At 40.5% G+C, this 15,345-nt stretch overlaps 1 protein-coding gene across 1 annotated transcript; it reads left to right on the top strand.

Annotated features, from left to right (window-relative positions):
• Positions 1 to 1,250: 1,250 nt before the first annotated feature.
• Positions 1,251 to 14,156, top strand: LOC143482386 (Fc receptor-like protein 5). The gene is made up of 6 exons (XM_076980729.1): positions 1,251 to 1,311; positions 2,045 to 2,380; positions 2,597 to 2,875; positions 6,828 to 7,076; positions 13,724 to 13,840; positions 14,038 to 14,156. The coding sequence occupies exons 1-6, from the start codon at positions 1,251 to 1,253 to the stop codon at positions 14,154 to 14,156; spliced, it is 1,161 nt and encodes a 386-aa protein (XP_076836844.1).
• The last annotated feature ends 1,189 nt before the right edge of the window (positions 14,157 to 15,345 follow it).

The raw sequence follows: 15,345 nt of genomic DNA, 5'->3' as shown, positions 1-15,345 counted from the left end.
TCTGCCCTGAAGGCCAGCATCCCGGAGTCGCCTTTTCACTGTAGACGTTGACACTGGCGTTTTGCAGGTACTATTTAATTAAGCTGCCAGTTGAGGACCTGTGAGGCGTCGGTTTCTCAAACTTGAGACTGTAATGTACTTGTCTTCTTGCTCAGTTGTGAAGCAGGGCCTTCCACTTCTCCTTCTACTCTGGTTAGAACCTGTCTGTGCTCTCCTCTGAAGGGAGTAGTACACACCATTGTAGGAAATCTTCAGTTTCTTGGCAATGTCTCGCATGAAATAGCCTTCATTTCTCAGAACAAGAATAGACTGTCGAGTTTCAATTGAAAGTTGTCTTTTTCTGGCCATTTTGTGAGTTTAATCAAATCAACAATTGTAATGCTCCAGATTCTCAACTAGCTTAAAGGAAGGTCAATTTTATAGCATCTCTAATCAGCAAAATTGTTTTCAGCTGTGCTAACCTACTTGCACAAGGGTTTTCTAACTATCCAATAGCCTCCTTACACAGTTAGCAAACACAATGTACCATTAGAACACTGGAGTGATGGTTGTTGGAAATACATCTATGTAGATATTGTATTAAAAACCAGACGTTTACAGCTAGAATAGTCATTTACCACGTTAACAATGTATAGAGTGTATTTTTGATGCATTTATTGTTAGCCAAATTGAAAAAAAAAACTGCTTTTCTTTCAAAATTAAGAACATTTCTAACTGACCCCAAACTTTTGAACGGTAGTGTGTGTGTATATATATATATATATATATATATATATATATATATATATATATATAAATACATATTATGGCAAACCGTTCAGGAAATAATTATATATATAGAATGACTGCTAAGTCTGAATATATGGAATGAAACCTGAGAATATGGATTGAAGTCTGAATATATGGAATGAAACCTGAGAATATGGAATGACAGTCTGAATATATGGAATGACAGTCTGAATATATGGAATGAAAACCTGAATATATGGATTGAAACCTGACCTCTTCGACGCACTCGTGCCATTTTGTGCTTTCAGTTTGTGATGCTGGGTATGGCGGCAGGCTGTGCGTTATGAGTGAGGCATCTCGTAATTCAGGGAAAATTTCTCCATAGTACTGTTGGCTAGCATGCTATCAGCTGTGACTGGCCTGATTCGGAGGTGCAGTTTGTTTGTGTAATCATACTTCATGTTCAGATTCACACTGAAATCCTCAGAACATTACCCCAGAGGCGGTAACCGCGTCGCGTGATGCGGCACAAAGGGCTTCCATACGGGAAGATAAACCTCTCAGTCCTCCTCAAACTGAACAGTGTGCAACAGTGAATCTATGCTAGTGTTTGTGAGCCCATTAAGTGAAAACACCAAAGAACAGAAAATTGACCTTTTTGTGTTCAGTTTGTCTTGAGTGGTTTATTAAATTAATAATTTAGTGTTGTTTTATTTTTACTTTTAGTGCTGATTTCACTTCAAGCTTGGACTGCTCAAGGTAATTTCTACCTGTATGTTTATATATGCAAGTTTGATTTGTATATAATTTTTATGTTTAATACTGCATAGTTTTGATGCACCTGTAGAAGAAACACCTGAGTTGGAGATGAGTGTGTTTGTCTCTGTGGAGGTTAAAATTGGGTACTGCACTGTGAATATCATGTTTTGATACACAAACCCAGAAGCATTTTTTGAGAAGTAACATTTACTTCTAAAACCTCATCATTGTGTTAGAGCTAATAGCTAATTTCCACAGATGTTGGGTGTATAAAGGTAGCGGGGTTCAGACACACACTCCCAGTGCGTGGTGATTCACTAACATGACTTTGTGGCAAGCTTGGGGACATAGCCATATAGACTTTGATATAAAGTTACTATGAGCACAAGACGTAACACTCAGACCTATGTGATTAGGTTATTTTGACTGTTTCAGGGCAGTGTGTGTGTGTGCTGAGACACAAAATTATGAATTTATTTATTAATGGCAAGATTGTTATTGTATAGGAGTTAATTTACAGACTCTCCATTTTGATTGTGTATTTTCTGTTTTACAGAGAGACTCCAGACAGTACTGAGGGTGTCTCCACAGAGCTGGCTGACTGAAGGAGTCTCAGTGACTTTAAGCTGTGAGGTCAGAGACTCCTCTACAGGATGGACATTCAGCTGGTACAGAGTTGTTCCCTACAGAGAAAATTTAACTCCAATAAGACACATTAATGGCTATTCATATTCTGTAATGCTCCTCTCAGAGAGCAGCAGAGGAGCTGGAGGCTCCTACAGTCTCAGTCCTGCTGCTCTTCATCACACAGGAGTTTATGTGTGCAGAGCAGAGAGAGGAGAACCAGCCAATCAGACACAGTACAGCAACCTACAGCCACTATGGATCACTGGTGAGGGAATACAGCAGTAATATGGGATGGAGTGTGTGTGCATGCATGTGTGTGCACGTGTGTGCATGTGTGTCTGTCTGCATGTCAAATAAGATCAGAATTCAACGGAAACTTTTTTATTTACTTGTAGCAACAGTTAAAGGAGCTTAGCTAGGTCTCATACACTTCTGCTACCAAAGACAATAATATATCTGATTTGTATTTTCTGTTTGTAAGGTGATTCTCTTCCAGTTTCTTTGATCATCAGTCCCAACAGAACTCAAAACTTTTTTGGTGACTCTCTCACACTGAGCTGTGAGGGACAGAGTGAATCTACTGGATGGAGAGTGAGACAATACACACACAGTACGAAAGTGTCAGATTGTTCATCAGTCTGGGGATCAGTAACAGGATCTACATGCACCATCAGCTACCTCTATACATCCCACACTGGAGTGTACTGGTGTCAGTCTGAATCTGGAGGGAGCAGTAATCCTGTCAACATCACAGTACACTGTGAGTCTCCATGTAGTGCACTCACTTTTAATGGGAAAAGGAAATGTTTTATAACAGAATATTAGGAGTATAGAAGAGTGCGAGACAGTACTAACATTGTCCTTTATTCACCAAACTCCACAAGAGCACAGATTTGACCACATGGAAAGATCCGTGAACTACTCCATGTCAGATTCACAAACTGTCAAACATACCACTTCTAGACACTAGATGTCATCATCCCCTGAATACCCCTCATCTTCATAGTGACCCTCATCTCCAGCAGCTGTCCCTCATCATCAGAGGTGTCAATTCCAGGTTCAGAAAGTAAAAGTCCTCACCAGGATTTTGCTCAGGCTTCCTGGATTGTGTTGATTCCACTAATTTTACCTGGATTGCACCAATTAGAAAATCTAGCAAGCTTGAGCAAAATCCTGGTGAGGAATTTTACTTTCTGAACCTGGAATTGACACCTCTGCTCATCATCCCCTCATCTCCCTCTATAAAGAATGGTTGTCCTTAAGTCTGAATTTGTTAGATTACATATATTCCAATGTGTTAATACATCTGTTATCTGTGGCTGTTTGTGTTTATGTGCATAGTGTATTTGTATAATTAAATTTGTTCGCTGAGAATGCCATGGATTGCATGGGGCGAAGATCCTATAAAGGTAGTGTCAGGTGTGCATAATGAGATTGTGACACGGGTATAGAGGCGGTAGGAGGCAGAGGCTGCAAACTGAAAGCTTTATTATCCATGACAATAACCATGTAGACAACAGCACTTAGTAAATGTCCAAAGAGGCAGACCAAGGAAGGAAGGAGAATTCCAGTGAGTGATGACGACGGCTGTTCTGGGATGTGAGGCGTAGACACAACAATGTGCAGCAAGAACTGTGGGCTTATGTGCTGTGTTTTGAAATAGGGAACAGGTGTCAGTAGTGTGGTGATTGGGACCTGGGGAGTGATTTGGTGACTGAAGGTGTGTGCCTGGCTGAAGTGGGCGTGTGCGTCTGTGAGTCAGTGCATGCGCACACCCTCTGATGGCTTTCAGGCCGACCCACCGTGACAGAGATGCAGCTTTATTGAATGTAGATGCTGAGGTTTATTGTGGGTTTGTATTTTATAGCAAGGAAACATTGATGCTTGTGTTTAACTATGGATCAAGGATTATTACAATGTATATTTGCATTCCTTGGTGAGCGCAGCAAGGAATGTTTTTAGTTTGCATGATTGTGTATATGATTAGTGTGGTTGGTATAGGAGACATTTGCATTTGAGTGTCACATCCAGCCCCTCCCTCCTCCCTCCTCCCTGGTCCCGCCTAGCTCCCTGCTCCCATTCGTTCCCCCCTCTGTCTGCCACGCCCTCCTCGTTAACACACACACACCTGAGTCTCGTTTCACCATCCAGTTCTGTGTATATAACCCCCATTAGTGTTTATACTCCCTTGACGGTCATTCCTTGTGTGTGAGTCCCTCGTCTCTTCTCTGTCTTGCTTCCTCTCTGTCATTTACTATTGTTCCCTCTCGGTCTCTCTCTTTGTCCTCGCTTGTTAGTCTAGTTCCCTGTATTTAGCGTTCGTTAGTGATGGGCAAATGAAGCCTCTTGAAGCAATGAAGCTTTCCAACCCTTTGCTTTGCAAAAAGGTTCATTACTCGAGGCTTCATTCATTACTCACTAGTGACATCTGCTGGTGAAACTGTAACGGCCTCGTCATTCAGTTGGATCATACTTTCAACAATTTGTAAATGCAATATTGTCACAAAGTTTCCATCAAACTCATGTTTAGTAACAGGAGAATCAATTAAATCATACTTAATTGTCATGTTTTAATTATTAAAATGATTTGTAGCCAATCTAATCCTTGACCATTAGTGGTTGTGTTGGGTTTTCTTGTATGTCATGAACGTATTTGACAATGAAGATATGTTGTACTTTACTATATTGGGAATTGAGTGGTTGTTGAGGCAGACTGAATATTTTGAGTTAGAAACTGATTTAAAAAAAAAAACAAAATGTGTTTTAAATAATTGCTTCTTGGGGGTTCTAGATCTGGTTTGGTAGTCATGGCCTGGTGGTTAGGGAAGGGAAGTGGTTAGGGAACTGGTCTTGTAACCGGAGGGTCGTGGGTTCGATTCCCAGACCTGAGGCCATGACTGAGGCGCCCCTTAACCCTCAATTGTTCACTTATATAAAAATGAGATAAAATGTAAGCCGCTCTGGATAAGGGCGTCTGCCAAATGTAAAATGTTTTTAACATTACAAATAAGGTTTGCCTCTTCCAATGGTTTTTAGTCTGTTTTTGATGTGTGAATCTGATGTACATCCTGATCAAACAAAAGGAATTTAGAACGTTCCAGATTTTAAATTTAACCACCTTCTATAACACGAAGCAACAGGGTTCATAGCGCTTTTATTTTGAAAAACGATACGCAAAATGAAGCAATGACGTGGCCGATGTAATGCGAGGCCTCGTTTGTTGCTGATCACGTGATTTTGCTCAATCTAACACAAGCTCCGAAGCGGGGCTTCATCGGACATGCCCCTTTTTACTCGGTACACGCTTCGAAGCGTAGCTTCAGATGTCCCATCACTAGCGTTCGTGTTTTCCATTGTATGTTCCCCGGTTTTAGTATTTTAGTGGTTCGTTCTCTCAGTATCTGTTTAGTTCTTCAGTTGTGTTTTAGTGTTCTCTTCTCGTTGCCCCAGTGTTCATTGCTGTTCATGTGTTCACGGTTTGTTAGTTTGTATGTTCTCCTGTATTCATGCTCCCGATTGTTTAGCTTACCCGTTGTGATTGCGTCCTCTCCCTAGTGTTTAGAGTAGCCCCTTGTTTTGTGTATAAACGCTGTATCCTGTCCCGTCTTGGTTTCTTGTATGTTTCTTGTTCTCTTTGAGTGTTTCTCCAAGATTATTGTCTGGTTGGTATTGTTTTATTCCTGTTGTCTTTATTAAACCTCCGTAAACTTGCATTTGCGTCACACCTGTCCCTCGCAAACGTTACAGAGTGATGTTGATGTGTTGGTATTTTATCCAGTTTTCAGGGTGACATAAGGTGAAATGAATGGATTAAGTTGATGCTGTTACGAGCTAAAATAAAAGAAACCTAAGCACCTGTGGAGACTTTATTCATTAAATCCCCCATTTTTCCTGAGACTGGCATGATCAATTCCTTCTTTTTTTGGTATTCCCTTCCCTATCATATTGTTACGGCTAAGTCCTCCTCCCTACATCGCTCCTCATTTTCATTTCCATGGTTTTCCTTTGTCTGTCACGCCCCTGTTTTGTGTTTTTTCCCTTCCTCCATGATTACCTGCTCCAGCTGTGTCTCGTTCCTGTTCCCAGTTCAGTGTATTTAGTTTCCTCAGTCCTGTCCTGTTTCCTTACCCATGTTCTTTTCTCCCTGCCTCTGCTAGTTTGGGCTTGTATGTTAGGTCCTCATCTTCGCAGTGACTCCCGTTTACTTCATAACGTTTATACTCTAATCCCGATATTCTATTTTATAGTTTGGTGTTTTCCGCCGGTTGTTCTAGCATCTCCTCAGGTTTAGTTTCTCCCCCTCTCGTAGTTTCTTGCCCCTTTTAATGTTGAGTAGATGTTGACATAATTCCTAGTGTGTGTATTTCCTGGTGCCTAGTTCTATGTTGTATTGTAGTTGTTTAAATAAATAAATTAATTCCTGCATTTGCGTCATACCTGCCTCAGTATAGACGTTACACATATTAATAGATTAATGCATTCACATTATAATGTACTTAAATCCAAAGAGCTGACATTGGAAGCAAAACAATAAACATTTTTTGAAAGTAAATTTGCTCTAACCAAAAGTGAATTTGATTATTGAAGGCAAAGATCAAATTTATGGACCACATGTCACTCAGATGAATGTTTGTCTGTGTCAGTAGAATTATTTGTTTGTAGTCTTTCTCAGTTTAAATGATGAGTCAATCTTTTTTTTTTCTCTGTTCTAGATGGTTCTGTGATCCTGGAGAGTCCTGTACATCCTGTGACTGAGGGAGATCCTCTGACTCTACACTGTTTACTTCGCCCATCAAACTCATCAGACCTCAGAGCTGATTTATATAAAGATGGATTACTCATCCAGAAGCAGACTGCAGGAGAGATGACCATCCACACTGTCTCAAAGTCAGATGAGGGTCTCTACCACTGTAAACACCCAGAGAGAGGAGAGTCACCACACAGCTGGGTCTCAGTCAGAGGTGAGAGAGCAATGATATCACATCATTATTATTAAACCAATTCAACATGAACTTCTGAATCTAATGACATAACAGCAACATACAGTAGTTTAACTGCATAATATTATACCAAACAAATGACTAATTATACAAATTAATACAAACATTTGAACAAACAACCTTTCACACTCTTCAATGTAATTTCACATGTGAGTTTTAACTCGCATGTTAAAACTTGCTTGTTGAATGGATGCACATTACAAACACATTAAATTAACACATTTCTGTGACACTGGAAGGAGGAGGCATGACGAGTGTCGAACAGTGCAACGTGAAACGTTTAATAACAATAAACACACGTGCCTCTCGCACAGGCACGAAACTTTAGACAAAGATGAGCACAAGACATTTCGCGAATGCACATAAAATAGGTGATTGACACATACCCTCGTGATCTCGAGACAAGGCACAGGTGCGACTACGAACATGCTCACAAACGACCCATACCCACGGAAGTACAAACATGGACATAACAGCAGACAACGTAGTGACACGCCCACAGGGAAGGGTCCAGAGCTGTGACCGTGACAATTTCTTTAATTTGTAGAGCTTGAGACCAGCTTCAAACAGGGTTCACATGATGTGTGTCAGTCACATGAGTGTTTTGACCAATCAAAATAATGTTCTCTTTATTTGTTCAGCAACGGAGGGAACATTTGGTCTCAAAATATACACAGTTACAGGGTTTATTAAGAAGTGGTTTATTAAAGAAGTTTGTTACAACGTCATCTAGGATCCAGGCCATGACAGGGGTGTGAATGGATAATGAAACACAGTGCACAAGGGTTCCAGTATAAATAAACTCTGGTGTATTTGAATTTGCAAATATTTACAGGTGTGAAGTGCAACACCAATGCAAACTTCAAAAATGACCAAAACAACCAATATCCATATTGAAAATAAACAGATACAACTACACTAACAGATAAACAAAAATAACACTACACTGACTCCACAAAAACAAAAACATACACAACTGTGACGCTTGGTGGCTGGACGAAGGATGAGACAAGAAATCCTTTTCTCACAGACATCACGTTTATTCATCCACATAAATAGCGCAGTAAGCGCACGAATAACGAGTAACACGCACACACGTGTAGACTTTAGACAACGACGAGCACAGCACACTGCACGAGCGCACATTAAATAGACAAACCACATTAGCCCCACGTGATTACGAGACGAGTCACAGGTGAGACAGATTATCACACGACATAACCATAACCACGAGAATCCACAGACGCAGACGATGCACGTGGACTACGTAAACACACGCCCAAAAGGGAGGGGCCGGGGTCCTCAACGTGACAGACACCCCCTCCAAGGGCACTACCCGTCCCGGGGTGCCAACAGGACCGAGTGCCCCGAACCCACGTCGATGGGCGGATCCGACGCGCTCAGTCCTGCGTCTGGGAGGTGACCGCCCTCGGCGAAGCGTCCACCACGAACCGCCTAGAACACCCTCCCTAGGAAGACCAGGGAGAAGACGTTAAACACATTTAACGGGACCTGTACAAACACACAAACAGGGACATTCACACATAGAGGAACAAAAGGGAAAAAGGGGTTTGGTACACATACGGGAAGACTTACAAACACTGGCACACACACACACGAAACAGGCGCCAAGCTACGCGCCAGGAGGAGAGCAATGAGGGTAGAGAGACCGGGAGCTGCAGGTGCTGCAGGGGACGGTCCTCCTCCAGCCTTCGCTGCGAACCCTCCACTGGGTGCAGCGCGACTGGCGGACACGCCTGGTGCAGCGCGACTGGTAGACGCGCCAGAACTCTAAAATCAATTAATCAGCTACACTTGGTCGTACCATATTCTAGACTAAAGACGAAAGGTGACAGAGTCTTCTCTGTTGCGGCACCCAAACTGTGGAATAATTTGCCTGTCTCTATCAGGACGTCATCCACAGTGGATGTTTTTAAGTCAAAGTTAAAAACATATGTATTCTCAAGCGTTCCAGTGCTCATGTGGTAAACCAACAGAAATGAAATTAAATGCTCAGGTTAATTTTATATAATCTTAATTTCTATTTGATTCATTAAGCCTTAGATCTCAATAATTGTTGTGTATGTGTTTGTGTGTGTTTTTGTATTTGTATTCTTTAATATTCTTATTTTAACTCATTCATATATGTATGTGTGCATTGTACAGCACTTTGGTTGGCCCTTGTGGCTTTTAAATGTGCTTTAATAAAGCTGACTTGACTTTACTTGACTACTGTAAATAGTGTCACTAGATGCCATTTCTTTGATGCATGTCTGAGCAATGTTTGGCAGGGCAGAGACTGAAACAGATTCAGTTCTACATGTTTGTATTTTGCGTTTGAAAAATTATGGTGCACTAAGATGATATGCCATCATGTACTGGTGTCTGGTTGTCTTTAAAATGTTTTTGAAGTTCTTGACATCATGCACAACACTTTTGAAAAAACAGTTTTCCTTCAAAACACCAAAGATGCACCAATGGACCACAGCATTTAACCAGCTCAGGATAATGCTCCACATAGGGAAAACCTCTTGCAGGGTTTGCCTGTCATCACGAATTTTGTGTTGAAGGTAGTCCAAGGTTTCATCTGTAAAAGATGGGCACAAAGACAGTTCTACTACATCTTTCAGCTCCATTAAAACTGCCCATGACTCATCTCCCTCTGGAACCAGATTGCCTACAAGTAGCGGAAACATTCCTAGCAGAGTGGCATTTTCATGTCCATTGCCTCTTATGGTAGCTCTGGACATAAATGTTTTGAGAATGGGATGGGTTTGTCAACTTTATCTGAGTACTGATAGGGGAACGACATGATCTTTTGATTCAGCTGCTCTAGTGTGAAATACTTCATTCTGACCATCTCTTTAATGCAAAGAGCTAGTTCAATGGGCACAATACCTTCCAAAATATCATGAAGTACATCTGGGGGGAAACCAGTAATTGGGTGGAAGTATTGTAGTGACTCATGAAGGACACAGTCTCCTATCACACCATACTGGCTTTTAAAAGTGTCATTCATTACAACATTGTGAACATGAGTCATGCTTTGGTTCTCTGGATAAATTCTCCATCCCCAACTTCATGAACTTGAAAATCTTCACTACTGGCCAGACAGAATCTGCAAACATAATCTGCTCTGAAAGACTCAAGAAATCCACCTAATCCATGAGCAGTCAAATTGTCAGCAGAAACACATTTAAAGGTACCCTTGACACTTTGACCAACTGATTCAAGAAAGACACCATCTTGTTCAAGAGTAGAGGGATCATGTAACAGTGGTGCAAGTACAGCTCCATAACCATACATGTTAAGGTGGTTGTGTTTACACAACACAGCTAGCTGTATAGTGTGTAGACCGGATCGATATTTAGGGGGTAGATTGGCCAGGACCCAATATACTGCACACGTTTTGTGAATTTTACGAGATGTGCCAAGAGGGTCAGCAATTTCTAACTCATCAATATACAACTGAATTGCCAGTGTCAGTTCATCAGAAGAGAGTAACTCATTTTCACGGCAGTAAGTCCCATCATGGTATGACATATACAGACTCACATGAGAGTTAGGCTTAGTGATCTTGCTGTGAATGTCACCGTTTTTGAACAACTCCTGGATCATTCTGAGAATTGGAACATACATGATTGTATGTCCAGGTTGCCCTAAACTGTATTCTACTGGTATTACAAGTGGATAGTTCTTTTGAAAAAATGTTTTTCTCCGTTTCAATGAAGACAAGTCTGCACCTTTAGATGTAGCACTTAAAAAGACATTAGAATTCATCACAACACTGACCACTTCATTCAGTGTACAGTCAGAAACAATGTGACCATGGAAACATGACGCAACACAGACGCTTGCACACTTCAAATAAATAAAGGTTTAATGATAATAGGAAATCCAAAGAGAGGTTGAGGGCAGTCCAGGTTCGTACACAAAAGCAATCCAACTGAGCAGAGGTACCAGAGGGCTAATCCAAGAGGGAGAAATACGGGACACACTAAACAGGTCAAACCAGAGAATCAGATACGAATAAGGCTTGGTACGCTTTCAACAGAATGTCGGCAATACTTCGCAACGATGCATAAGCATGACAGGTCTTAAATAGAACTAGCTAATAGGTTGCAGCTGTCTAATACTCCGGGGAGACGGATCTCTGCCTTTGTGGTGGAGCATGCTGGGAAGTGGAGTTACCCGGGTTGGAGGCCGTGACAAACTGCTTCCTTAATCAGTGGTTGGGACAGTGTGTGCAACAGATGTAAATGATCAACTATTTCTTGTGTAGCTATATTTGACACATGCAGGATTGCCTGCATTTTTAGAAATAATGAAGCTACATTAAGTTTTAACTGATTTCTCAATTCATTCATATTGCAGGGATCATCCTCCTCCACTTGTCTGCTTTGGCTAGGGGAATCCTCAGACAAATCACTAATGGTTTCAAAACCATTGAAAAGCACACAATGAACATTTAAAAGACTCTGAGTTGTGCTACTTTCAGGAGTATGGTGATATCTTGACAAGTGTGTTTTTAAACCATTTACTACACATATGTCAAAGTCAAGGCCCGCGGGCCAGATCCGGCCCTCGAATTGATTATCTATGGCCCCCTGGATGATATTTAATTACTATTAGAACTGGCCCGCAGGCCACAGCCGCCCGCTGGTGTTTTGCACGCACAAACACTACATTCCCCACAATGCAACGGTAGCCCGCGAAGTCACTGCAGTGCACACAAGCGGCGAGGGTCCGCTCTGCGAAAATTACGTAATCGCAGTGGCTCCGCCCGTGGGTGAGGGCGTCGCGTGCTGTCGATTTGCGAGGTCGTGCACCTCTCGAATTTTGTAACTTTGCGCGCACCAGCACGTTAAACTTAATTAAGTTAAATATTTATACATCTATTCGAAATGATTCGAAATAATTTGCTTTTTATTCACATTATTTAATGGTTGTTTAGTTTCAAAACGCCCAATCTTAACGTCTTCACGTTCTCTCATGTTTCGTCCATGGAATTTCGTCCTGGAATAGATATTTGTTGTGAAACAAAGTAATTACAATTTCAAGCATTTTCAAGTACTTTAGCCTAAATTCCAGCACTTTTCAAACCTTTATTACTTTATTCATTTAATGTACCTTACAGAACATGTTTTCTTTGAAGGAAGTTTGTTTTTATCTGTTTGCTTGTTGAAAAATGTTTTCACTTGAAATTACTGACAGATCCATAAGAAAATATTGCTTTATTCATTTAAGCATTAAATAATAAACACTGTGTTAGGTCTTGGTTCAATAGGCTATGTGCAATCATTTCAATATGTTTTAATAAACATTGAACCAGTCCGGCCCTTGGCTTGTAGCAAATTTGGTTTTTTGGCCCTCGGTGCATTTGACTTTGACATCCCTGATTTACTACAAGCATGGTAGTGGACTAACTTGACAGAGATGACTGTGCTGTAATTTGTAGTGTTTAAGAAGCTTTGTTGAATTGAACAACATTCCACAAAACTTACAGTTCCATGTCATGTCATATGTAGCCATAACCTGAAAATATAAGACCTTATTTTAGTCATTAAATCAAACAACACTATCCAAAATAGTTCACAAGCTTTGAAATTGTGCTTTGTTACATAATATACAGAAAATACAATCAAGCAAAGAAAGACATTATCAGGCCAATGCAAAATTAGTTGACAGATAAATCATCAATGAAGCTTAAGTGTGTTATATTATCTAAAAAAAAACACAATAGTGAATCAAAAATTGATTCATACACTTTACAATATACTTTGATTCAGTCTGATCTGATCAAATATGTTAAATGTGACCTGAACTGAACTATTCCAATAAAAGACATGAACCCATTGTTTTTAGTCGATTAAAACATGAAGTTTGAACAATGCCCTTCAAAACAATGTATTTTTGTACCTTTTAATTTCAAATACGAATTTGGCTCAACGTTAATGGAGCTATGAAACACGTTATGTTGTGAACTGTATAATGGAACACTATTCTTCCAAAGTCCACACATTATTAAAGACTGATAAGTCATATAATTTAACTTGCCTGTTAGAATAAATTAACACTTAATCGAGGCAAAGAAATTCACTGAAATAAATGCATGCAGACCATCGGCCATCTTGGTTGAAAATTGAACACGGTGATTTTACGTCTATGACTTCAGATGTCATGGTGCATTAACCATAACATTTATATTCAGGTAAACATATCATATAGAGCTAAACATCATATAGAGTTAGATTTACTTAAAACCACAAACAGGACTCTGCTAAATTAAAACATCACAGTTTCACAAACTCAAAAAGAAGAAATAGTTTAATATAATTGATTTGTTGAAGTCAGTGTCACTTCTGGAAATATTTTAAGTTATTTTAACTTAATCCTGTTAATGAATTTGAACGTTAGGGTTTACAGTGAAGAGAAGCATTTTATTGTACTGTACATGTGTATATGTACTGTATGATGAAATAAAGGCATTCTGGCCTAGACAGGGATGTTATAAGTATGGCTATACTGACATCTCTGATATTAAGGCATTTAATGAGGTAGTGTTTACATAAAAAAAAAATTTTGTTTGTGCATACATGTTTTGTCAGGTCTGTCACATTCAGAAGCCCCATTCTCAGTTCTTGGACTGCTCAGTAGTCTACTGGCAGCATCTCCATATCTGCTGGTGTCCATCATACTGGGGGTCAAATGCTACAGAGCTCGTGGTAAGAACTCATCATCTTTGCCTGTACACATCACACACACTGGAATAAAAGCTCAGACATCTTGAAACAGTCAACCGAGGATTTGAATTAATACACTTTGACACCAGTGGAAGGTAATTTAAAATGACTAATTTTAATAAAACAGTGGAAGATCATAAGACTGTTGTAATAATTATCAGAGGATCACTGACCCACAGCTGTCACCACAGCTGTCACCAAAGATCATGTTGTTTCTGTGTCTGAAACATCTCTCACCACATCTGTGCAGTGCCAATCTCACAGACACAAGCAGCACAACCCAAATGGAATAATGTAATCATAATGAGACGTTCTGACTCTGTAAAGTACTGATCAGGCAGACAAGGATCCAAGTGCGGAGAATAGCCGCTTTTATTGAAACAACGATCCCAGAGCAATCGAACAGGTGGGTTACTCCATTCAGGGTGTGTTGTGTAGGAGTGTTGTAATCGTAGTCAGGACAGTCCAGGGTCACGCCGGTGAGACAGAATAATAAATAATGCAGTCAGAGAGAGAGGGAGGGGGAAGAGTAGTGGATGGTTTAGATGAGATGTAAAGTTGGGTGTCGTCAGCGTAGCAGTGAAACTGAATGTTGAATTTCCTGAAAACATAACCCAGTGGAAGAAGATAGATGATAAATAAAAGGGGACCTAGTACTGAACCCTGAGGGACACCCGAGGTGATAGAGGAAAGTCTGGAAGAAAAGGAACCAAGTTTGACATAATGAAGATGATTAGAAAGATAGGAGACAAACCAGTGAAGGGGTGTGTGAGAAATGCCAATTGCAATTCGTCTGTTGATAAGGGTTGTGTAAGAGATAGTGTCAAAAGCGCACTTAGGTCCAAAAGAATAAGTCTAAATTAATAAGACTTAATTAATTACTTGCTCCGCTGCAGAATATTGCAGGAGATGCACAACTGGGTGATCGGTTATTGTCACAGTCATCAAGGTAAAGATAAATATATGACATGGATACATCATAATAAAACCAACAGATACAATCAATTAACTAACTAAAACTTGCAAAAGTAAGGAGTCGGTAGGTAGCGGCGTCAGGACGCTCCCAGCGTTCACCCAACCGGAAGCACCCACTGTCCACCCACAGAAGCCAGGCGGTACAGCGGGATTAGGCAGGGAATGAGGTGTAGGAGGAGAGCAGAGGTAGGTACACAGAAAGGCAGTAACACAGAGACCGCTTGGTATGTGGCATGGCAACAATACTTCCCAACCCGGACGAGAGAGGAGGAAGCTTAAATAGTTGCATAGGGGGGAGAGGCAATGAGTAGCAGGTGAACCACATCTGCATGGAGATCATGTGCTATTCCTGACAGACTCCTTCACTTTTAATCAGTTAAGTATTTTTTTCTACAGCTCAGACTGGTGAAAACCAAAGTCAGAATGCAGTTACAGAGGAGTGAGAACATTAACAAAAAACTGGACACACTTCCGTTGGACTTAAATCTGTTTAGTTCTGGTTTAGAGAATAA

This window comes from Brachyhypopomus gauderio, chromosome 18, assembly GCF_052324685.1.
Source record: "Brachyhypopomus gauderio isolate BG-103 chromosome 18, BGAUD_0.2, whole genome shotgun sequence".
Classification (NCBI taxonomy): Eukaryota; Metazoa; Chordata; class Actinopteri; order Gymnotiformes; family Hypopomidae; genus Brachyhypopomus; species Brachyhypopomus gauderio.
The sequence above is the reverse complement of the archived record's forward strand: the minus strand, read 5'-3'. Positions and strand labels throughout refer to the sequence as shown.